The sequence below is a fragment of the Girardinichthys multiradiatus genome, chromosome 8 (assembly GCF_021462225.1).
Source record: "Girardinichthys multiradiatus isolate DD_20200921_A chromosome 8, DD_fGirMul_XY1, whole genome shotgun sequence".
NCBI lineage: Eukaryota > Metazoa > Chordata > Actinopteri > Cyprinodontiformes > Goodeidae > Girardinichthys > Girardinichthys multiradiatus.
The window spans coordinates 18,101,935-18,127,849 of NC_061801.1; the positions used below are offsets into that span (position 1 = coordinate 18,101,935).

Genomic DNA, 25,915 nt, shown 5'->3' on the forward strand with positions numbered 1-25,915 from the left:
GATGTAAACCAGAGTCAGAAATCCAACCTTACAAAGTTTCTGCAGGAACATGCGGCACTCAAAGCATGGACGAGGGCAATGAACGAAGGTGAGAGACGAGAGGAACTAGCCAAGGGCATTGAAACAAAACCAACTAATATACAGAGGGAGAACAAAGGCGGGTAATCAAAGGAACTAAGAACAGGTGAGACAAGGAGGCAGGGAGACAGAGGGAGCAGGTGAACCTAATGAAACCAAAACATGAGGAAAGGGACTAAAGACAAGACAGTAAGCAGACCTAAATGAAACTACAAACCAAGATAAAAATAAAGCGTAAGAATCAAGGATAAACATGAACTGAAGGAAACTGAGAAACTGGAGGGAACACAAGAACTTAGTAAAACAGAAACCATAAGGAAACCTTGACTACAAAAGTAAACAAACTCAAACCAACACTGATAGAATAAAACTAAGAATGAAGCAGAGGAAACGAGGACTAGAATTAAAGTAAACAATAAATAAAGCTAACCTATAGAGGAGAGGCTGGAGAACAAAGATGAACTAGGGGAATAAAGCTAAGAAGAAAAGGAGAATAAAGGGAACTTAAACCCAGTAATAACTAAAAGAGGAAAACAAATGACGAGAGGAGTAACAGAAAAGAAACTAATAAATAAGAGAGTGCCAGAGAACTCTGATAAATTATAATAATCATCATAATAAGGAAACCCTTCCAAGAAAACAGGAAAACGACACCAAGGGAACTAGGAGCAAGGAGAGCACACTGGGGGGCAGAAGATAACCAAAGCAGAAAACCACAACAAACATGAATACAAAACACAAATAAGAAACATCTAGCTAAAAAGGTAAACAAAAACACAAAACCAAAAGCAAAGACCAAAATGTCGTACCACGACACATAGAGTGACAGGTGTGGGGGAGATATAACCAAGTGATAGTGTTTCCCGAAACAGTGTCTTTATGTTGGGTCCTTTTGTAGCTGATGCTATACAGCTCAAATTGGCTCAGTGTCTATGACAACAGTGGACATCAGCATTCACACTTTTCCATATTTTTCAACTAAAGTTTTAATCGTCATTGTTGCACGTTCGGTTTCACATGTTTCACAAATGTGACTTTTCCTCCCAGAATCTTTTCGTGAACGCTACAGAAGATGATGTAACAGAGGAGATAATCGAAGAAGGTTTCGGGTCCTGTTATTTATTCTACTGCTGGTCTACCAGGCAAACAAAGTAAAATTTGTTTTTCACATTTGTGTAAAATTGTAAAATGAGATCTTACAATGTGTATATGTGACTGAGAGAATGTTTTACTGTACTAATTTTTAAGGGTGAATATGTTTTGCCTAGGTTTATCGTTTGGGACTAGAAATTGATAACAGTATGTTTATATTTCAGTTTTCAGTGTGTTTTGTGGTACAGTACAGACCAAAGGTTTGGACACGTCTTCTCATTCAAAGAGTTGTCTTTATTTTCACGACTATTAATATTGTAGCTTCACACTGAAGGCATCAAAACTATGAATTAACATATGTGGAATTATATACTGAAAAAAAAAGTGTGAAACAACTGAAAATATGTCTTATATTCTAGGTTCTTCAAAGTAGCCACCTTTTGCTTTGATTACTGCTCCACACACTCTTGGCATTCTGTTGATGAGCTTCAAGAGGTAGTCACCTGAAATGGTTTTCACTTCACAGGTGTGCCCTGTCAGGTTTAATAAGTGGGATTTCAAGCCTTATAAATGGGGCTGGGACCATCAGTTGTGTTGTGCAGGAGGTGGATACAGTACACAGCTGATAGTCCTACTGAATAGACTGTCAGAAGTTGTATTATGGCAAGAAAAAAGCAGCTACGTAAAGAAAAACAAGTGGCCGGCCATCATTACTTTAAGAAATGAAGGTCAGTCAGTCCGAACAATTGGGAAAACTTTGAAAGTGTCCCCAAGTGCAGTCGCAAAAACCATCAAGCGCTACAAAGAAACTGGCTCACATGAGGACCTCCCCAGGAAAGGAAGACCAAGAGTCACCTCAGCTGCGGATGATAAGTTCATCCGAGTCATCAGCCTCAGAAATTGCAGGTTAACAGCAGCTCAGATTAGAGAACAGGTCAATGCCACACAGAGTTCTAGCAGCAGACACATCTCTAGAACAACTGTTAAGAGGAGACTGTGTGAATCAGGCCTTCATGGTAAAATAGCTGCTAGGAAACCACTACTGAGGACAGGCAACAAGCAGAAGAGACTTGTTTGGGCTAAAGAACACAAGGAATGGACATTAGACCAGTGGAAATCTGTGCTTTGGTCTGATGAGTCCAAGTTTGAGATCTTTGGTTCCAACCACCGTGTCTTTGTGTGACGCAGAAGAGGTGAACGGATGGACTCTACATGCCTGGTTCCCACCGTGAAGCATGGAGGAGGAGGAAGTGTGATGGTGTGGGGGTGCTTTGCTGGTGACACTGTTGGGGATTTATTCAAAATTGAAGGCATACTGAACCAGCATGGCTACCACAGCATCTTGCAGCAGCATGCTATTCCATCCGGTTTGCGTTTAGTTGGACCATCATTTATTTTTCAACAGGACAATGACCCCAAACACACCTCCAGGCTGTGTAAGGGCTATTTGACCAAGAAGGAGAGTGATGGGGTGCTGCGCCAGATGACCTGGCCTCCACAGTCACCGGACCTGAACCCAATCGAGATGGTTTGGGGTGAGCTGGACCGCAGAGTGAAGACAAAAGGGTCAACAAGTGCTAAGCATCTCTGGGAACTCCTTCAAGACTGTTGGAAAATCATTTCAAGTGACTACCTCTTGAAGATCATCAACAGAATGCCAAGAGTGTGTGGAGCAGTAATCAAAGCAAAAGGTGGTTACTTTGAAGAACCTAGAATATAAGACATATTTTCAGTTGTTTCACACTTTTTTGTTCAGTATATAATTCCACATGTGTTAATTCATAGTTTTGATGCCTTCAGTGTAAAGCTACAATATTTATAGTCATGAAAATAAAGAAAACTCTTTGAATGAGAAGGTGTGTCCAAACTTTTGGTCTGTACTGTATGTGGAATTAAAGAGAACCAAAACATCAGTAAGAAACATGGACTCTTTATGAGAATAGTGGTTGCACTTTTGTCTGCACAGCCAACATGAAAAAGATGAACAAGAGATCAAACTGTCAGCTAATTTTAGTCTTCGTCATGCTGGGAAACTATTAAATATAATATATTGCTCGCAGAAGGATCAGACTAACAATATAACAAATAGGCTTTATTTATTTATTAAAACAGCAACACTAAATGTATTTTAAAGCAGTATTATTCCACATATCTGATAAAGAGAGCAATGAAGATGCAGCCTATCAAAGACATAGCCGAGGCTGAAAGGACCACCACAATTACGCTTCCAGCCGCGTTGACCAGACCTCCGAGCCCCGCTCCCACAATGATCTGAGCCAGCTGGACCATACAGGTGAGTGCCGCACAGTCCATGCCGGTGCCTCGAGGGCTTTTTTTGCTGCCTTGCAGCTTTAGTTGTTCCTGGAAAAACAGCAGGTGGTAACATTACAGATTAGAGGGGAGAAAACTGCTTAACAAAAAAAGCGACTTTGTGTGAAAACAACAATTATATGTGACAAAAAACATTGACCGGTGAACAACCGCAACACTGGAGGGGACCTCTTTAAATAGCCACATATTTTCATTCCTTCTCACTTTAAATGATTACTGTTAGATTTCAACACCTTGCTTAATAAAGTAGAAGGAAGGTCCTTTTAATAAAGATTTGATGTTTAAGCATTGATATTGAAAAATCTTAAATAATCAAGTTGAGAACAATGAAGCTCACTGTATCAGCAGTCAATTGATCTTGCAAGATGAGGACAAACACACAGCTCAAACTTCGAAAACCTCTGTCCTGCTTTTTGAATTGCAGGCAGAATCCTTTATGAAACACTCTTACAGGGGGCGGTATCCTTCCACAGACATCTCTTTACCCTAACAAAGCCCATTTGGCAATTGTTTACAATAACCTGCAAGAGATAAACCATTCTAGGTTTATCTCTTGCTGGTCACATTCTTCCCTAAGCCTGCAGTTGTAAACTAAACTGAGTATATGCGGGGCTCCACAAACATAAATCAGGCCTGCAGCTGCATGCCTGGGAGTGAACAGTTTTATCAGGTTATGTAGACTATAACCCTAACCCCTAACCCCAGAACAAAGCTATTTTGTTATTTTTTTAATATAGCATACAGCGATACAGCTCTCATGGAAATGTCAAATTTCTAAAGTGAAGAGCAGCCTTCAGTTTTGTGTGGCTATTATTGGAACGCAGCAATGGGATAAACTAGGCCACATGATTTAAATATTAAAATACTATCTTAATGCCAGAGCCTTTGTGTCACTCTTAGATATCTTTGAACTGGAACTGGTATTAATCATTTACATTGACACTTAAACCCATGAACTTGCCAATAACAGGACATATATAGGGATAGGGAGATTTTCTGTATCATCCTACATATGAATGCAATAAAAAAATACCGAAGAGAAACAACTAATATCTGCAGTTCGATGTTGTTTTTTTTTCCATATTACTAGTGTTGCAATGCAACCATATCCCAATCTTTACATTAATTTGCAGACCATCACCTGGTACTTGTGGAGAGATAGCTGCTCCTAAACCTACTAGTTGCTTGTATTATTGTTGTTGACAAAACAAGTGCAATCAAGCATTTGTGATAGCTGGTAATGAGTCTTTTACATTTCTGTGGAGAATTTGTTTTAATTCATGGGCAGTTTTTTAGCGTAGTGTGTTTAAAGTTATGCCACAGCATCTCACTCTCATTTAAGTCCAGACTTTGACTAGGCCACTCCAAAATCTACAGCCTTTCAGAGGTGGATTAGCTTTGTGTGCTTTGCAACATTGTGCTGCTGCATTAACAAAGTGAGCTTGAATTTGAGGTCACAAAATGATGCCATACATGGTTGTTCTGGATTTTCTGTTAGAGAGCTAAATTCATGGATCCACCAAATATGGCAAGTTTTCAAGTTGCAAAGCAGCCCCAGACCATCATACATCATATATCATGTTTGACTGTTAGTATGATGTTCTTTCTCTGAAATGTTGTGTTATGTAGGATGTGATAGGTTACACACATTCCATGTTTTTTACTGGATGCGATTTTTGCTCAGTTTTAATTATTTTTGTTGAATCAGAAACACTGGCCTTAACTGGGGGAAGTAAGACAAGGAGTGCTTAAGTATTGTTTCTTTGTTCTGTTGTGACCCCAATAGTTTTCAGTCAAGGTAATGTTTATCTAAATGGAAAGCAGGTCCTTTCCTGAATTAAGTCTCCCTATGCTTTTTGACATAAATATTAACATTGCTTAGGTTGTATATTATTCATAATTATGTGCTGGCTTGTGTTCTACAAAATTCTCATTAAATCTATAAAACATTATCCAGTAGAAATTCAACCGCCTTCATTTAATAGTAGGCATAAACATTTCTATGTTTGTAAGTGTCTTGTTTTAAAATTGTACATTTGAATATGTCTGGTTTACTAAAGCAGGAGTTCTCCACTAAAATATAACAACTGATCAGTGTTTGATTCTAATATTTATATCTCTAACATATACACCTAGAAACTGTATGAAAAAAACAACTATTAATACAATTATAGTACTTGCAAAAGCACTGGGATGTGTTGTATTCAGGAAACTATTGATTTTTATGCCTCGTTTTTATAAATGAGGCTGACAAGCTCACTGTTGGTGGAAATGTAATAGGAATAAACACCGACAGACTTATTGTGGACATCCTGAACTATGTGACAGAATCTCTGGTTGAAGCACAAACATTTTGTCTTCTAATTAAAAGTATCCCTGCCGTCTAGAGACAGCCCCGTACCTCCTCTTCACGCTGGTATTCTGCTATCAGGTTGAATGGGATTGTGTAGAGCGTGCTGGACATGACGCCGAACACACTGCAGAGAATGAGCGTGGCTATGACATTCGGGACAAGGCCAATTAGACTTGTTCCCATGCCAAACACAAAGTAGCCCATGAAGTACAATCCTTTCAGGCCAATGTATGGGAGCAGGAAGCGCTGAACATCTGAAAAAAACAACACCACATGTGTCACAAATGTGTAGACAACAGAACAGGCGCATGGGGTTTGTTGTTGCTGGGGAAATGGTGGATTTTATAATAACTCTCTTGACTATTATAGTCCCCAGAATGACATTTAATATCTATGCGTTATGAAATAAAGGCGCCTATGTCAATTTGTTGTATCCAGGCTATAAAAACTGTCAATTTTCATTGTTTCCAGGCCATGGCTTCATTGTATGGTTCAATCCGCCTTTAGATCAAGGACATTATCTCCCCTTCATTTTGCAGTTGTTATTTTACATGCATATTTCCTTTCTCAGACCTACTTTGTGATTCACGTACGCATATCTCAGCTTGCCGCTGGGAAAGCATCATTGGTGCCGAGCTTGTTAATGAGAGGCTTCAACCTGCGAACCCAATCGACAATACAGGGAAACTCTGATTGCCCATTGCTATCTGTTTCAGTGTATAACCTTGTCTGGCTCTCATGTGTCTGGATGTTAATAGATAGTGATTTCAACAATTATGGGTCAGAGACACCTAGCACATCCACTTACATGAATAAAGAGCAGAAGACACCGCATTAATACACAGTCCCCAGCAGCCAACTTCTACACCTCTCTCATATGTGGCATAGGCTGTAGAGTTGTGATCCGCATAGGGATTTCCTTTATAAACAATCTGAAAAAAAAGGGAGAGCAAATTGATCTGTTAAGGAATGAGTGTTAACTTGTATTTTCAGTAGAGAATTGCTAACAAAACATAGCTTTGTTTAAACGGCCCACCTTCTGTAATAATTGCATTAGTCTTGTTTTTCTCTTTAACAGGTACAATACATACTAGAGATGCGCTGAGATATTAGCTGATGACCAGAATCATCTAAATTTTCAGCTTTATCACCTCTGACAAATGACCAGCTGGTCAGAAACTCAAATATAAAACCTTGTTCTGATCAGAACGATATACTCTTCTGTGTGGAAGTTGATATTGGGGGAGGAGAAGACTTAATTATTATGTTTTCATTATCACTGAGTGTTTTGAAAATGATGTTAGAGAATCCACAGAAACCTAAGGTGCTAAGCTTAGAAAAAAACTATATTTCTAAGATTGATTCAGGCTAGATGTGAGCTTTAGAGAGAAATACTTTAAGCCGAGAACAGGAAGGCTAAAAAGAGGAGTTAAAATAGAGTTGCTCTCTTTTAATCTTTGGTAATTTCAACTTTTTTCCCTTATCAAACATGACTGAATTGTAAATATTGGCATTGCTTTGGAAATATAGAGATAATGTGAGGATCTACATTCTTAAGGGGTTAGACATGAAGACTGATGTTTTAATAATGCTAGCTGTGCTAATCGTTAATAGTGCCAAGAACAGTTTTAAATGTCAACTCTAATAAATTTGTGTTTATTTTAGAAGATTAATAAAACAAGTGCTCTCTGTGAGACATTAATTTTTTGCATCGTCTTTTGATGTAAAAATGTCATTGAAATGATTGAAAAAACTCATTCCATAGCAGGAAGACTAGAACAATATTTGGCTATTTCTTTATGTTCTTATATTTTTCAGATAAATCAGAATTAGCTAAAGTCTGTATTAGCAGGTCTGGCTGTTGCCAAAAGCAGAGATCGGAAATCAGCCACAGAACTCTGATCTGTGCATCTCTAGGATCTTCAACAGACATTACTTAGGAAAGAGCTTGCGATTTTACAAACCATTTTATCTCATATTAAAGATGCATCACACTTTAAAATCGAGCTTCAATTAGTAGTGGACAGAAAGTGAGAATCCCTTGCCACAACCTGCCCACACAAGCACATATTAATGAGCAGTGTTCTTTTACTCCTCATAAATGTATTGCTCTTGCTTGGCAGCCCCGTCTTCGTCTGACACTGATCATTCACAGCTTAATTTTCATTAACATAATGATTGCTCAGTGGCGAAGTGTGAGGGCCTTCAGCATATTTAGAGAAAGACATGGGGGGGGATCTAAATAGGAGAAAGTTTAGTCAGTCAGTCATTTTCTACCGCTTATTCCATAGTGGGTCACGGGAGAGCTGGTGCCTATCTCCAGACCTAACAGGCATGTCTTTGGACTGTGGGAGGAAGCCGGAGTACCCGGTGAGAACCCACGCATGCACGGGGAGAACATGCAAACTCCATGCAGCAAGAACCCCGGCCAGGAATCGAATCCAATACCTTCTTGCTGCAAGGCAACAGTGCTACCAGCTGATCCACCGTGCAGCCCAGGAGAAAGTTTAAATTTACTTAAATCATTTTTGAAAAACAAAATAAATCCATTATATGGGTGTCATTGTAGCACACTCCTTGTACACGTCACCAGGGTTAATGCAGGTGTGAGTTATGTAAATAAGTCAACGCACCCAGAGAAAACTATCATAGGAAATGTTGCGGAAAACAACACAGAATGGTACAAGCTGACCTTTACATTAAAATCTTGAGCCAACGGGGCTATCATTGACAATGCATCATAGCTTGTAAATGTTTTTCTTTCAGTGTAGGGCGTTTATCACAATAAATTAACCACACATCATTAAAAGTACAAATTGCAAGAAGCAAATTACTAACAGCAGCACAAATAGCCTAAAACAATTACCAGGTAAGAAAAATAAGCTGTAAATAACATGTCATTTAATTTATTGTGGTTGCATAACAGTTGTTTTTAGCTTTTATTTGTCATTTTATGTCCCAAACCACACATACTGTTAAACTGTGCACCTTGTGTTCACACTGACAGCACACTCTCTGCTAACACAGTGAGCTCATTAGCTTAAGAGGCAGGCTGTCAGTCTGTCACGGTGGTGTCTCTGGTAATAGCTGTTGCAGAAGAAAGTTTGAAAAAGGAACCAGAAAAAAAATGAAACAGGTGGGGGCTGAGATCATTGATTCTTTTTACCATCTGATCAAGCTGATCTAGCAACTGTTTGCTGAACTTAATGTTTTTACTGTATTTTAACCAGCAGTTCTCTGACTTTACTTGTGGGGTGTTGGTTTCTCCCAAAATTAATCCACACTACGTATGAGCCCTATAGACCAAATGGGGTATGAGGTCATTACTTTGACCTTTTAATCCACTAAGCAAATCTCTGTATCTAAAATTTTTAACCTGATCTTCCGACAGCATCGATCATCGTGATAGCTCTTAAGATAATCTTATGAGATATACTTGATGTGTTGAGAGTGATCTAGTCTGCTCGGAAGGACGTTGGGACCTCTGAACTCCCATTTTATTTCGAGAGGGTTTGCTTGATTTCTGGTCTGATATCTGAATGTTCGTGAGTAAAATCTGTTTGTGTGTTTGGTGTGATGCTGTCGCCGTGTAGTAAACCACATACTGTAGGACCAAACCTATAACATCAACAATTTTTTATCGTCGTGTGGGGTCTCTCAGGTTTTGAAAATAAACTGACAATTTTAAAATCCTTCCGTGAGAACCAAGCATTAGACAATCAAAAGATTTGCTGTGCCTCCTTTAAGCTTTTGCCTTCACAAAGATAGTCCTCCCTTAGAATTTTGAGTTGAAAAAAACGTTAAAAACTGTAACATTGCATTTAAAGATTAAAGTGCAAACTGGATTGCATGCACAAAGCTGATCTACAAACCAGGTGCAAATTGAACTCGATGTGTAAAGTGAGTGAAACAGGGGAAGCAAACTTTTTAGCTTGTTTTCCTTTATGAATATGCAGCATATATGTTAATAACCCAAACACATTGTCGGGGCTGGAGTTTCTGTTGTATGTTTTTGTCTGTGTTTTTTGACTCCCAGTAGGCGCTAGTGCTCAGCAGTGGTGGAGACAGGTGTTTTCCATCTCGGTGATTGAGTCCTGGAGTACTCAAGCAGGAATCAGCCAGCATCTCATCGCTCGAGTATTAGCCTCTGTGGTAGCTACTCAGCCAGCCTCGTATTAATTAAGTTTATGTGTACTTTGCCTTTGACAACGTTTAACTTGTTATTTGTTCTACTTAGTGAACTGAACCAGCAACTACCTTTAGGTTACCCAGGCTGGCCCTGGTGGTTTCGTTCAAACACTAACTATGTTTTCAAGGACCTTCCAAGGATTATACTGACGACTACCTGGAGGTTACCAAGGCTGGCTCCGGTGGCTTCGTTTCGTACTAGCCTCGCTCCTAGGAACTCCCCAGGAAGGATCTTCCATACACACCTACCTGACGCCGAACTCCAGAACTTCCCCGGTTGGCTGCTTCCGGACCCGGATTCTCCAGAGACCATTCAACCTAAGCTGTCCACCCTCCACCTCTCTGCTGACGCTTCGCCTGCACTCCAAGCTCTAACCCAAGTAACTAAGAAATCATTGGACTTACCTTTGTCTCCATATTCACTTCTTCTCCAGTCCGAATCCTTCTCCTCCTGGCAGATTGCCTACTCCCTCCTAGTAAGAGACATTTCACATTTAAGTTCCGGTTTCGTTTACTGTGCCACTTACCTGTCGTTTTTCCTTACAGTTGTTCCTGGACACCATACCGATCCATTCTCCTTAAATAAACCTTTTTCAAACTTGTACCCATTCCCTTGAGCATGATTCTGCATGTGGGTTAGAGCCATACGTAACACTATGAATACTCGAGCCAACCCGACCCAGCAGAGGCGCTCAAGGGAATTCTTTCCGATCATACTCACCATATTCAGTCTCACGATTCCACCTTACGCTCTCTAGCCGAACAGCAATCAACAGCTCCAACAGGTAACCGCCATGTTAGTTATCCTTGAACAAGACCCCCACTCAGCCGTTAGAGGCCGCTGCAGCCAGTTCAGACACCCAGCGTCTTCCTTTCGTACGTGACGTCATTTCCCCCAGTCCTGAGAAATATTCAAGTGAGACCAGTGACTGTAAGGGTTTCTTGTTACAATGTTCTTTAGTGTTCAAACATTCCCCCATGATGACTCTAAGATTTCTTATGTTATAGGCCTTTTGTCAGGAAAAGCACTAAGATGGGCTGAGTCCCGTTTTCCTAGTTGTGTCCAGTTTGGTTGCACATTTTCTGATTTTGAGAAGGAGTTTAGGAGAAATTTTTCTTTCTGTATTGATTATGTGGCTTCTGGTTGAAAGTTATGGACTATTAAGCAGCGGGGTAGACCGCTAACAGAATTTGCTATAGATTTTTGTATCCTTGCAGCAGAATCTGGCTGGGACAGCCGGGCCCTTAAATCTGTATTTTTTTCATGCCCTAGATGAGACTTTAAAGGATGAGCTTGTTTTAGTGAAAGAGCCAGAGTTATTGGAGGATTTCATAAAGCCATTAGAATAGATAGCCGGTTAAGGGAGAGGAGGAAGCCCAGAAATGAACACAGTTATGTTAGGACCCAGCCAACGCTTTTGCCTACTGTTAACCCCAACCCCCCTTCCCAAGAACTGGCAGGAGAAACTGAACTCCCTAGCGAGGAAAGACAGAGGCGCTGGAAGGCTAGGCAATGTCTTTATTGTGGCTCCATAGAGCATCTTGTAGCCAACTGTCCTACTTGTCCTCCTCTGCCAAAAGATCAGGTCCGTTGGTAGATAGGGACATGCCGACGGACCAGACTGTTTCTCCCGAATCACTCAGATTTTGTTTGCCAGCCACGTTACTACTTAACCAACAGGTCCACAATCTCTGCACTGGTTGATTCAGGAAGTGAACAGAGTCTTATAGACTTGGATCTAGTTAAAGCAGCTGGGATCGAGACTGTGGCTTTAACAGCACCACGTCTTGTGACAGCCCTCAACGGTCAGGAATTGTCTTGTATTACTCACCAAACTAAACCTATAGCCCTGTTGTTATCTGTCAATCATAGATAATTAATTTCCTTCTACGTTTTTCCTGTATCTACACACGCTATGGTGCTGGGTTTCCCTTGGCTTAGTAAACACAATCCTCACCTTGATTGGGTTAAGGGCAGAGTTGAGTCCTGGTCCACCAGTTGCCACACTACCTGCCTTTAGTCTGTAGTCGCTCCTGTTCCCCCTGACTCAGTTGTTGAGGAGAGTGATTTTCCGGATCTTACCCGGGTACCTTTGATATACCATGATCTTAAACAAGTGTTCAACAAAGCTAAGGCGCTTTTGTTACCTCCACAACGGCCCTATGATTGTGCCATTGACTTACTTCCAGGAGTTTCCCTGCCCACCAGCAGGTTGTATCCCATTTCTACACACGAGCAGCAGACTATGGAGAAATATACAGGTCCTTCTCAAAATATTAGCATATTGTGATAAAGTTAATTATTTTCCATAATGTCATGATGAAAATTTAACATTCATATATTTTAGATTCATTGCACACTAACTGAAATATTTCAGGTCTTTTATTGTCTTAATACGGATGATTTTGGCATACAGCTCATGAAAACCCAAAATTCCTATCTAACAAAATTAGCATATTTCATCCGACCAATAAAAGAAGTGTTTTTAATACAAAAAACGTCAACCTTCAAATAATCATGTACAGTTATGCACTCAATACTTGGTCGGGAATCCTTTTGCAGAAATGACTGCTTCAATGCGGCGTGGCATGGAGGCAATCAGCCTGTGGCACTGCAGAGGTCTTATGGAGGCCCAGGATGCTTCGATAGCGGCCTTTAGCTCATCCAGAGTGTTGGGTCTTGAGTCTCTCAACGTTCTCTTCACAATATCCCACATATTCTCTATGGGGTTCAGGTCAGGAGAGTTGGCAGGCCAATTGAGCACAGTGATACCATGGTCAGTAGACCATTTACCAGTGGTTTTGGCACTGTGAGCAGGTGCCAGGTCGTGCTGAAAAATGAAATCTTCATCTCCATAAAGCTTTTCAGCAGATGGAAGCATGAAGTGCTCCCAAATCTCCTGATAGCTAGCTGCATTGACCCTGCCCTTGATAAAACACAGTGGACCAACACCAGCAGCTGACACGGCACCCCAGACCATCACTGACTGTGGGTACTTGACACTGGACTTCTGGCATTTTGGCATTTCCTTCTCCCCAGTCTTCCTCCAGACTCTGGCACCTTGATTTCCGAATGACATGCAGAATTTGCTTTCATCCGAAAAAAGTACTTTGGACCACTGAGCAACAGTCCAGTGCTGCTTCTCTGTAGCCCAGGTCAGGTGCTTCTGCCGCTGTTTCTGGTTCAAAAGTGGCTTGACCTGGGGAATGCGGCACCTGTAGCCCATTTCCTGCACACGCCTGTGCACGGTGGCTCTGGATGTTTCTACTCCAGACTCAGTCCACTGCTTCCGCAGGTCCTCCAAGGTCTGGAATCGGCCCTTCTCCACAATCTTCCTCAGGGTCCGGTCACCTCTTCTCGTTGTGCAGCGTTTTCTGCCACACTTTTTCCTTCCCACAGACTTCCCACTGAGGTGCCTTGATACAGCACTCTGGGAACAGCCTATTCGTTCAGAAATTTCTTTCTGTGTCTTACCTTCTTGCTTGAGGGTGTCAATAGTGGCCTTCTGGACAGCAGTCAAGTCGGCAGTCTTACCCATGATTGGGGTTTTGAGTGATGAACCAGGCTGGGAGTTTTAAAGGCCTCAGGAATCTTTTGCAGGTGTTTGGAGTTAACTCGTTGATTCAGATGATTAGGTTCATAGCTCGTTTAGAGACCCTTTTAATGATATGCTAATTTTGTGAGATAGGAATTTTGGGTTTTCATGAGCTGTATGCCAAAATCATCCGTATTAAAACAATAAAAGACCTGAAATATTTCAGTTAGTGTGCAATGAATCTAAAATATATGAATGTTAAATTTTAATCATGACATAATGGAAAATAATTAACTTTATCACAATATGCTAATATTTTGAGAAGGACCTGTATTAATGAGTCCCTGGCTACCGGCCTTATCTGCCCTTCTTCATCACCCCTAGGCGCAGGTTTCTTTTTCGTCAACAAGAAGGATGGTTCTTTAAGGCCCTGTATTGATTATAGGGGGCTTAATAACATTATGGTTAAGAACAAGTATCCCCTTCCTTTACTTTCTTCAGCTTTTGAACCTGTCCGCGAGGCCACAGTTTTCACTAAACTTGACCTTAGAAACGCCTACCACCTAGTTAGGATCCGCCAGGGGGATGAGTGGAAGACAGCTTTTAAGACCCCACTCGGACATTTTGAATACTTGGTCTTGCCCTTCGGCCTCTGCAATGCCACTGCTGTCTTCCAAGCACTTGTTAATGACCTCCTCAGGGATTTTTTTGAACATTTTTGTGTTTGTCTACCTAGATGATATTTTGATTTATTCTAAGGACCTGAAGACTCACCAGCGTCACGTTCATCTGGTGTTACAAAGACTTTTAGAGAACAAACTGCACGTGAAAGCGGATAAATGTGAATTTCAACAGACCTCTGTAACCTTCTTAGGTTTTTTTCTAGAGGGTGGACAGCTCCATGCAGACCCAGAGAAGGTTAAGGCTGTGCTGGAGGGGCCTGTTCTGGACTCACAGAAACAATTACAGAGGTTTCTCGGCTTCGCCAATTTCTACCTCCGCTTCATCCAGAACTACAGCCAGACGGCAGCACCTTTAACTGCACTAACTTCCACTAAAGTGCACTTCCTTTGGAACTCCGCTGCGGATCAAGCCTTCCGTGTTCTTCAGGAGAAGTTTGCCCAGGCACCCAACTTAAAACATCCAGATCCCTCCAGACAGTTCATTTTGGAAGTCGACACCTCCGACACTGGGATGGGAGCAGTACTCTCACAACGTTCCTCTGACGATGACAAACTGCACCCTTGTGGGTATTTTTCGCATCGGCTGAGCCAAGCTGAGCAGAATTATGATGTGGATGACAGGGAACTCCTTGCTATTAAGCTAGCCTCAAAGGAGTGGAGACACTGGTTAGAGGGTGCCGTTCACCCTATTTTAGTCTGGACCGACCACAAGAACTTGGCTTATGTACAGACTGCTAAAAGACTTAACCCAAGACAAGCCCATTGGTCTCTTTATTTTTCTCGGTTTAATCTAACCATCTCTTTCAGACCTGGGAGTAAGAACTCCAAGCCTGATGCTCTTTCCTGGCAGTTCGCACCAGATGACTCTGAGAAGCTACCTGAACCTATTGTGCCCCCTGCCTGGACCATTGGATCTGTGTCTTGGGAGCTCCTCTGCAGCGTTAGACTGGGCCGAGCATCTCTCTTGGGTTGAGTATGCTATCAACTCACAGGTCTCGTCTGCTACAGGAGTTTCCCCCTTTGAAGCCTCATTAGGGTACCAGCCACCTCTGTTCGCGGCTGACGAGGTCGACGTGGCTGTACCCTTTGTTTGCCATCATGTTTGCCAATGTGAACTCATGTGGAGACAAACAATTTAGGTGCTCAATCGGACTGCGGCCCAGAACAAACGTATCACTGACCGCAAGAGATGGCCAACTCCTGTTTATCAGCTGGGACAAAGGGTTTGGTTATCCTCCCGGGACATCCCTCTCAAGGCCATGTCAACGAAGTTGTTACCTAGGTTTATTGGGCCCTACGTTATTGAGTCCTTAGTCGGTCCCTCTGCCGTTCGCCTCAGGTTGCCTTCCTCTTTACGAGTACACCCTACCTTCCATGTATCTCAGGTTAAGCCCGTAATGGACTGTGGTTCTTGCCCTAGGGCCGAACCCCCTCCACCCACCCTGGACCGGTCGGGACACCCAGTTTGGACTGTTCATCGCATAATTGACGGGGGTGGACGGGGCTGGCAGTTTCTGGTGGATTGGGAGGGTTATGGTCCTGAGGATCGTTCTTAGGTTCCTTGATCTTTTATTTGTGACCCCACTTTGATTTCTGATTTCTTTGCTTCCCATCCTTCTGTTTCTGGACCGCCAGGTGGTGGTCGTTGAGGTTGGGGGGGCTAATGTCAGGGCTGGAGTTTCTGTTGTATGTTTTTGTCTGTGTTTTTTGACTCCTAGTAGGCGCTAGTGCTCAGCAGTGGTGGAGACAGGTGTTTTCCATCTCGGTGATTGAGTCCTGGAGTACTCAAGCAGGAATCAGCCAGCATCTCATCGCTCGAGTATTAGCCTCTGTGGTAGCTACTCAGCCAGCCTCGTATTAATTAAGTTTATGTGTACTTTGCCTTTGACAACGTTTAACTTGTTATTTGTTCTTCTTAGTGAACTGAACCGGCGACTACCTGGAGGTTACCCTGGCTGGCCCCGGTGGCTTCGTTCAAACACTAACTATGTTTTCGAGGACCTTCCAAGGATTATACTGACGACTACCTGGAGGTTACCAAGGCTGGCCCCGGTGGCTTCGTTTCGCACCAGCCTCGCTCCTAGGAACTCCCCAGGAAGGATCTTCCACACACACCTACCTGACACTGAACTCCAGAACTTCCCCGGTTGGCTGCTTCCGGACCCGGATTCTCCAGAGACCATTCAACCTAAGCTGTCCACCCTCCACCTCTCTGCTGACGCTTCGCCTGCACTCCAAGCTCTAACCCAAGTAACTAAGAAATCATTGGACTTACCATTGTCTCCATATTCACTTCTTCTCCAGTCCGAATCCCTTTCCCTTCTCGCCACTTACCTGTCGTTTTTCCTTACAGTTGTTCCTGCACACCATACCGATCCATTCTCCTTAAATAAACCTTTTTCAAACTTGTACCTGTTTCCCTTGAGCATGATTCTGCATGTGTGTCAGAGCCATACATAACACTATGACACACATTTATGGGAGCAGGATATGCAAATGTAATTCCTCACCACCCGCAACGCGATTTATCTAACCTGAAACGGATTGCGGGCGCAGTTTTTGCGTCTATATTTTGCACGTTTGAAAGCACTAGTCGAGCGCTTCTATATAGCCCATAAAAGGTGGTGCTGATTATTGTTGTCTATTGCTTGTTTGCAGTGGGACTGCAGACAATCTTTACGCAATTAAACCAAAAACACCATGACTGAACCTAAATATTGTGGCATATTTCTAAACAAACAAATCTGAACATCTCCGTTTGATTTACATGTTGTACGAAGTCCTTTTTTCAACAAATGCATCTTGGGTGCATCTGCCAAAGGGGTTTAATGTTCCACATTTCCACACATACTCTCTCGCATGTTGTAAATTTTCTTATTTTCCATCCATTTACATTCTCAGTAGTTACTTATCGCATATGGATACATGATGAATTCCCTTAGTCTCATTCTTCAATTCTTCAGACCACCACCCTCCACCTTCAATGCAGCTCTTGTCTCCTTCTTCCTTTAATACACTCAAAACAAGCCCCCTACTGCATCAAAAAAGGTCCTCCCTTTCATAACAGCAGGGGGAGAACTGAGGATTCACCCAAGGAAGGCAGCAGGCCCAGAAAAAGTGTCTTCCTAGCTGCCAAAGACCTGCACTGCTTACCTGGAAGAGCTGTTGGGCCCCAAAATTTTAGAATAAAAATAGTTTTCTGGATTATTTATAGTGCATTTAACTCTATCCAGTCCCATACACTTCAAGATATATTGACCTAAATGCGTGTAGACAACTGCATAGTTGCTTGGATCCCGTTAACTCACTGAAAGACCACAGTATGTCATGCTGACGGACATTACATCTCATACCACAGGATCAGATGTAATGTCACCTCAGTCACCTCAGAGGATTGTGCAATCAGTCTATAGCCCAAAACTGGACTGGCAACACAAGACAATTTGCTCTTCCTTATTTAAAATCTGCAAGAAACTCATGTGGATTTGTAACCAGTTTGTGGTTTCCAGTGTTATGTTTTATGCTGTGGTGTGCTGGCAGCACATTAAAGAAGGTTGGCGTGAAACTGAACTATCTGGTGGCTCTTATTAAGATATCACATGCTTAACTGTTGGCCATTTTGGACTATGTCTGTCATCCTCTTTTAATGCTATTAGCAACCAGAACAACCCATTTAAGCTACAGCTTTTCCCCAGATTTAGGACAAACAGACTTAAAAGTCCCTTGTATACCCCAGCTCTTATACTCCTTACTCAAGGAGAGGAGGGGTAATTGAAGTGCAGCTATTCATCAGCTTGATCTCACTCTCTCCGTACACGCAACAGAGTGAGGTGCGGCTGTAGATTAATCCGCACAAGTAAATAAATCCACCTGTTTGGATAATCGGTCTTTCTGTTGTTTTCTGTTTATTCTTTTATTTATTCATTACTATGTATGTGTACATATATGTGCATACATGTGCATACAAGTATGCACATATATGTATATGTGTGCCTTTTATGTATTATGTTTTTTTTTTTTTACATGTCGTTTCCAGCAGAGTACCACTTAGAATTGTGTTTTTCAACAGTGGGTAGACAGGAAACAGGGGTGGAGAGAGGGGGGGAGATACACGGCAAACGTCGCCAGTGCCAGGACTCGAACCCAGGACCGCCACATTGAGGACCAAAGCCTCTTGTACATGGGTTGAGCTTTCCCACAGAGAAAATCACCTGCCTTTCCAGCTACTGTGTGAATAACCCCCAATGCAAACTTTCAATCAAGTTTGCAAAAATCACTGTTATGTTTTCAAGACAGAAGTAAGCTTTGGTTTAAAACCCTATTAAAAATGTCATTAACTTTAGGAACAACTGATCTAGTTAACTGTTAAGCCCAAAAAAATTCAGATCCGTTAACGATTTTGTTTCAAGGTAATTTTTTCAATTGATCAGATGTTTTGTCTTACCAGTAGTAATATTAGAGTGGCCCAGGCAGAATCCTAACTTGTATTTAAAATGAGGGGAGCTAAAGATTAGAATGATGACAAGAAGGTCTTTAAGTATCAAAGACTTGGAGCTTATTGCAAAAGTTGAATCAAAAATACCAGTAGAGTTGGTCAACCAAGAAAAAAGAATGATTTGATTTCTTGAATGACACTGATTATTGAGAAAGGTATAAATACCTTTTGTGATTCCATTTTTTAATACGAATAAAAACAGACATTTATTTTTTATCAACATTTCTAATTTGTTTAGAATTGTTTTATTCTCATCTCAGAGATTTTGGTTGAGTGAAAACATTTTGTTGAATGAAAACTAATTTCCCCAGAGTTATTAATAATTTTGGTTTTCACTATATATACTAAATAAAGTGAGAGTAAGATATTGATGACTTTTAAGCCTTTAACACGACCTTACTTAAAACAAATACTAAACTATCCCTTAAAAATATTTTGTCCAGAGAGAAATACATTTATGCTACAATCTTGGAAATAAAAATTTGTTGTTTTCCCATTTCTCTGATAATCCAGTTCTTAGATATAACTCTTGAAATCCTATTTGAAATTAATAATGGAACATTCGTAATAAAATGTTTGCATGAAATAAATCAATAAATCTGCATGTTGTCAACATTTGTTGTGTTCTGTCATAACATTTTTCCTTTACAACCTTTTTTTCCCATTACCAAGAAAAGGAGTTTGGATTTTATTTCTCCAAAATTGCTGTTATTGATTGAATTCCAGAAAGAAAGGCACAGATGTGGACTCAAGCTAATCATTACCTGTCCCATGAAGTCAGTAAAGAACAGCATGTTGCAGAGAAAAGCTGCCCATCCCAGCAGGTGACTGACGCACAAACAGCGGTAGTGGTTCGGCATGTTGATGATAGCTTTCATCAGGGACCTGAATGTCATCTTCTTCTGCTCCTGCAGAAACAAAGATCCAAGATCAATACTAATCTCTTTAAAGACTTGCAGTCACATCTGACTCATTGTCCTTTTGGTAAAATTTTAGAAAACATTCACAGAATGTAAGAAAATATTTTTTTATCAGAATCGATAAGTTCCAATATAAAACGTTAACTAGGTCAGGTGTTTGGTCAGGGATTCTCAGAGAAATGAAAGGCCAGCTGAAAATGTTCTAAAGCATTTTGTTACTTGCAGACTTGCAGGACAACTAGTCCCCTTACAGTGTGTTGGCTTGTATCCAATACTGTTGTAAAAACAGGAAATATATGAAGACACTGGTTAAATATGAGACTTGAACACTGATCAATGGCATTAACACTACTAACTGGCAGGGTGAATAATACTGATTTTCTTCTTAAAATGTAATATGCTGGAAGGTTTCAAGTGCAGATTTTCTTCGATATCACAAATCAAAGTAATCTTCTGTCAAGATATTCATGCAGACATAGCACACCGTCCAAGATGGTGATTCTGTACAGTAACAAGTAATATCAATATGAAGAAATGACTGACTGATTCTGTGTATAAAATACAAGCGTTTTATCATTGGCAATATACTGCATGTTTCAGACACAACTAAAGACAGTGAAGAAAATATTTGGAAGATGATAGTTTCTCTACTTTCACCTGCTCTTTATCTTTTGAAAATATGAATTAATAATACTTGTGTATAAAAGTAGCTTTCAAATTATGTAAATATGCTCCTAGTGAATAAAATGTCAGAACTGTTAATCTGCTTTCATAGTTTAAAATCACAGTTTTGATAATTGGGTTTTGCACAAACTGCATTCTGATATAAAAGCAAAAAGCAGAACAGACCAAACAGTAAGAATATAAAACTTAGAACTCCTACATGCATAATGAATCATTTTAGAAGATTCAGCAGTTTTCTCAGCACACTAAAGATGATTGACTATCCCAAAAAAACCCTCCAATGTACATTGAAGTTGCTTTAAAGTTAGACTCATAATGATGACCTTAGCTGAGACTTACAGATTACGTACCTTGTTTGGCTGCTTGGCACTGGATGTCATTGCATTAGCTTCTCCTAGAGCAGAGAAAGATCTTGGCCTTTCGCCCAGAGCTGAATAAGATCTTGTCCTGAGGTCTGAGATGGATGTGGGAATGGTAGGAGAGCTGGGCTCCTTACTGAGTGCTCCATAACCATTGGTGTGGGATCCCAGTAAGTGGAGTGCACTGGGAGATGAGGAGTCAGACACTGATGGGTCCTTGCACAGAGGTTTCTCTGGAATGCTAAAAAGGTGCACGGTGAGGAAGAAGCCCCAGGTGAGTGCCGAGAAGAAGTAGATGACTTGGTACTCAGAGCCCAAGAGTCGACCTAGCACAGAGTGGCCCCAGTCCATAGCTCCCACCAAGTACCCACAAGCTCCACCCAGTCCTGAATACACAGAGTTGGAAATTAGAAAACTTGATGATTCTTCTGAGGCAGGGGAAGAGAGGCAACAAAGAATGTAAGGTGCTACAGCATGAACACAGAAACTAGAAGCGCCTCCATGTAGATGTATCTCTAGATCTACTCATGTCAGTCAGAGAGCCACCAATTACTAGTGCCCTAAAGAGAGATCTGTCCTCACTACGGCAGAAAGGTAATTTTATTATGTGCAACTCTGAAAAATGTCTGTGTACACGGTCTTTATTATTCCGGTCATGAGCTCCGTAGTGACTAATGCTGTGCCAGTAGGAGGCGATAACAAAGATTAAAACATCAGGTTTTTTTAAAAAAAAGAACATGCTGAGCATATTTAAAACATTGCTAGACTAAAATAATAGGAAAACATTGGTAGCCCATTTTTTCTTTGACACCATTTATCGTTTATTACCAGACAATAAATTTATGTGCATGCATTTGATCTTTAAGGAGGCAGATGGGGAAACATATAACAATGGTCCCACCGCTCTTGCAGTTTCTAGCTCAAAAAAATAACATTAGGTATACGAGAAGTATTCAAAGTGTTTGTTTTAAAAAACTAATTTTCCCTGTTCCACACTATAAACAGACCTATTAACATTATCTGTTCTGAAAAGTATCTTTCAGAGTCTTAGTTTTCCCAACCCAAAACTGTACATGGCTCAGTTTACCCATTCGCCACTTTACATCCCCATTTCATACTAAATGTTACCATTTCATCCCTTTTTATTTTATTTCTTACCACTAAATAAACATAGTCCTATTCATGTTATTAAATCATTGTGTATCAACTTATTTTTCTTCATAGTGAAGTGATAGGGAATCATAAAATGATCAAATCTCACACATTACACTCTATTTCCATTTATTGTAATTCTGATCCTAATTTCTAATCCTAATTTTTGGCCAGTTGAATCTTCTGAAATATGACAGATTCTGAGGAAACCAAAATTATTTATTGTTATATATCCACATTTTGTTATAATAGACAAGAACATAGAAAATTGCTTAAAATCACCAGTTGTTAAAGTGGTTACAAATTCACATATTTTGGGTACAGAAAATCTTGTGTGACAGATGGCTCCTTTCCAAAGATGAAAAAGAAATATGTAAGAAACTGTAAGTATAAAAAATTCTGTGTTTTTAAGATTATTTTTTGTGTCTATTTCCTTTGCTGTGTTGGGACCCCAGCCATGGGTACAACACAGTGGTGGTGGCTGGTCTTTCAAGGAGGGGAAGCTCAATTTCAAGATCGCTGATTCGCTCATTTCGCTGTCAATCAAAAAGGGATTCAGCCTCAGACAGATCATCCAATCATCATGCAGAAGCTGAGCGTCCGGACCAGACGAGGCCAGCCCATTGCCCCATAGACCCCCAGAGACGCTGAGCGTCCGATGGGCGGGAGGCGCGTAGTTTGACCTGGGCTTCGATGTTTTCTGAATAGCCCCGGACCTCTTGATAGAAGAAATTTAGAAGTATTAAAAAGATGCAGCCACAAAATGGTATTGGACTTCACATTTTTATTTAAAAACATTCAGATTTTTTCAATTGTATTCCATATAATCGGGTCCTGCTACACCTAACCTGACAATGAGTTAAAAGGAGAAGACAAAAAATTGTTATTTGCACACTCACAGCACCACGAACGCGCAACTACGCGCACAGCCAGAGACGGACTCCATTCTGGAGAAGACCAGAACAGCAGTTTACTCCAGGTCGACCTGCCTCCTTCATTACCCGGAAGGTTACACTGAGCAGCTCGAACAGGCCTCATTTCAGAGCAACCACAGAGCCAACCGGAGAGAGGGAGCCTGGTGGGTGTGTGTGTATACCGAGCGGTATAACCCAGACGAAGGTAGCGGTAAAACCTGAATGCTCAGAATGGGCTGATTGTAAGTTACAGCTAATCACTGATTCACCCAGCAAGACATGAGGTGGATGTTCACTCTAATGAGCATCTTCAGGGTCATGATGAGGAATTTCCACCTGAGCTACAGGTGAAGTTAAATTATCTGGCTGTGATAGAAAACAGCAGCAACCTTCTCTGTGAGCTTCTAGCCGGATTTGCATCATAATGTGAAAATATCTGGTCCTTTACTTCAGTCAAAATAAAAGCATTTAATCCTAACGTATCTGAACACATTAAAAGGTCCTTCAGATCAACACATTGATCTCATGGCTGCAGCCGGTCTTATAGCCTACTTCTACACGTAGACAGAACCAGGTGTTGCTCAATAAACCAGGAAAATATCTCCTGGTTCCAGTAAGACGTAGTAGAAAGAGAAAAAGTAAGCCTCCCTCTTCTCTCTCATATCTTCTGTGCTAACTCTAAACATACAGCTCTGGCTTTAAAGATGCAGTATAATTAAGAAATAAATCATAGCAATTAATCACAGGTGGACCGTTGATTAGTTAACTATTTTATTTTTCTGAATTAAACATGTAATATATAAACTAAACTAATTAAACAAGGATACAGTTTTACTGAAATTGAGACATACATACCATATGTATACAGTTATTAATAACTGTAATATTAGTACTGATAAGGTCCAGGATGAGGCTCTATGCTATATTTTAAACACCACAACTTAACAACCTTTGTTTAATAGTAGGAACTGCAATAAAGTCTCACTTTCTTAGTGCTGAACAAATGACTGTTGTAAAATGTTTCATTTATTATTTTGGGCAAATTTCTCCAGAAGTGGAATGAACGGCTGAAAAGATTCATAAAGAAGGAACAATTTTAATAAAATGTTTTGAAAGCTCTTGGCATAATAAAATAAATGTGTTTGACTAAGATTTAGGAAAATCCACTTTATTCCACTTTCCTTTTTTGAAATATAAGAATAAAGACAATGGGGCCTCAGGAGTGGAACACTTTGATGAGAATGTAAAGTTTAAAAAAGGTAATTTATGTAGATGACAAAACAAGCACATTTATCTGGCCCATATTAAACATCTCTGAGTTTAAGAAAAACGTTTGTCAGCAAAAAGTGAAATTAAGTTCTTTTCTAAATACCTCAAAAGGTGTCATTATTTGCTTCAGCAAAATTTTTCATCAGGCCTAAACTCTTTTTCTGTTTCATTCAGCTTTTAACAAAAGTAAAAAGTAAATTTATTGCAAACCTTTTTTGTTTGATTCACAATAATTTACATTCAATCTAAAACCAGCCGAGACAGAGAACTGATACAATATGTCCTATATTATTTTAACTTTAAATTACCTATAAATTGTCTAAATATTTTGGATTTGGGCTAAAGCCCCCAATGTTTTGAGACTCCAAAAACGCCCCTGGGCGGGACATAGCCCGGCATTTATCCAATAACTCGTCTCGTTTCGCTGCAGCTGAGGCTGCCCCATAGACCCCCAGAGACGCTGAGCGTCCGATGGGCGGGACAAAGCCCAGCATTTTGCTTCGCTATTGAACTCACTGTTTAAAACACTGTGAAACTGCGGGAATGAGTGAGAGGAAAGCCGCGTCGTTACCAGTGATAAGAAGCGGATTCTGAAAAAAAATTGAACGCGTCGTACCGTGTACTTAGTCAATGACATGTACACACAACAGTATATATTTGATCACTTATTTTTTGACATTTTAGGGGAAGCTGAGCTTCCCTTGCAGTCTTAGAGCAATCGCCACTGGTATATACATGATAAGACCTTTTCTGGAACTTTCAAAATAAATCGCATTAACCTACGTCCAGCACAGCCAGAAACGGGGAATAACAGCGGACTTCCCGTGACATCACCGTCCAAATAAAAACCCCACTTTTGCAACAAACTGACCTCTTCCACGCAGGTCCCCAGAGGAACTGGACGGAGGGACACAGCGCCCTAATGTCTCTTTGCTGGCAAATAGACATAGCTCTTCAAACTGGATGTAAGAGTGTCATACGATCATATGCACTAAGTTAAGTAGGAATGAATTGCTGTTTGTGTCTCCAGTATTCATTCATGAACGGGGTAATTAAGGTACAAGCGTTGCTTGACTTTTCTCTCTGAGGTCTGCAGAAGCAAACTGTGTTCCAGAGCGTTCCCGGCAGAGACCCTGTCTCTACAACGCCGAATGGAGTAGTTTTCCCGGTCTGAAGGAAGGACAACGGGACCGCATCACCGTGGTTACAGCAGTAACGTGCAGTTTGGCTGGCCAACAGAAGGAGCCCCCCCACAACTACGGAGGTTAGCTGCAGTTAACCCTTTGTTCACTGTGGAGGCTTTCTTCAACTTCGACGCCCGGACAACTTTTCCTCAGCACGGTTCATGTAAGAAGTTGTGTTTTGGGCAGAGAGAAGTAGTTTAGAATGAAATAATCTAAAAAAAAATTTCGTTTTATGACATTTGGTTTTGTTTGTGTTGAAAAATCAGTCATCTTAGTGCTAGCAGATTATCTGCTCACACATGTGCTCAGTTTGTGTTCTGTGTTCGTGTTTTTTTTAAGTTAAGACAAACTTTATTTAAAGGGTGATTTTAAACACAGAAGATCGGCCATAATGTGCCGTCCACTCTTATGCATTTTAACCCTTTTATTAATGGTATTTTATAGGTACTGTATGTGTTTAATTCTGATGATTAGCTATAAGCTTCTTTTGTTAGCTTTAACCGCTAACAGCTAAGAACACGGGCTTCCCTGATAAAGATCATTTACCCAAAAAGGTTGTTAGTTTTCAATCTAGAAAATATTTCCCTAAATATTATTTTACTAAACTTGAAAACTAAGTACACCATTAAGCCCCATTTCTCCAGAAAGATTTGGTTCTTATTATTTCCTTAAATATT

At 40.7% G+C, this 25,915-nt stretch overlaps 1 protein-coding gene across 1 annotated transcript in view; it reads right to left on the reverse strand.

The window, feature by feature from the left end:
- Positions 1-3,256: 3,256 nt before the first annotated feature.
- The window catches only part of slc45a2 (solute carrier family 45 member 2), a 37,514-nt gene continuing 14,855 nt past the window's right edge, over positions 3,257-25,915 (reverse strand). Inside the window, exons 3-7 of the mRNA XM_047371958.1 lie at positions 20,711-21,105; positions 19,521-19,664; positions 6,663-6,786; positions 5,903-6,108; positions 3,257-3,531 (exon numbers count right to left, since the gene is read on the reverse strand). Coding sequence (XP_047227914.1) covers positions 3,310-3,531; positions 5,903-6,108; positions 6,663-6,786; positions 19,521-19,664; positions 20,711-21,105 — 1,091 coding nt within the window. The 3' untranslated portion in view covers positions 3,257-3,309. The remainder of the gene's footprint in view (positions 3,532-5,902; positions 6,109-6,662; positions 6,787-19,520; positions 19,665-20,710; positions 21,106-25,915) is intronic.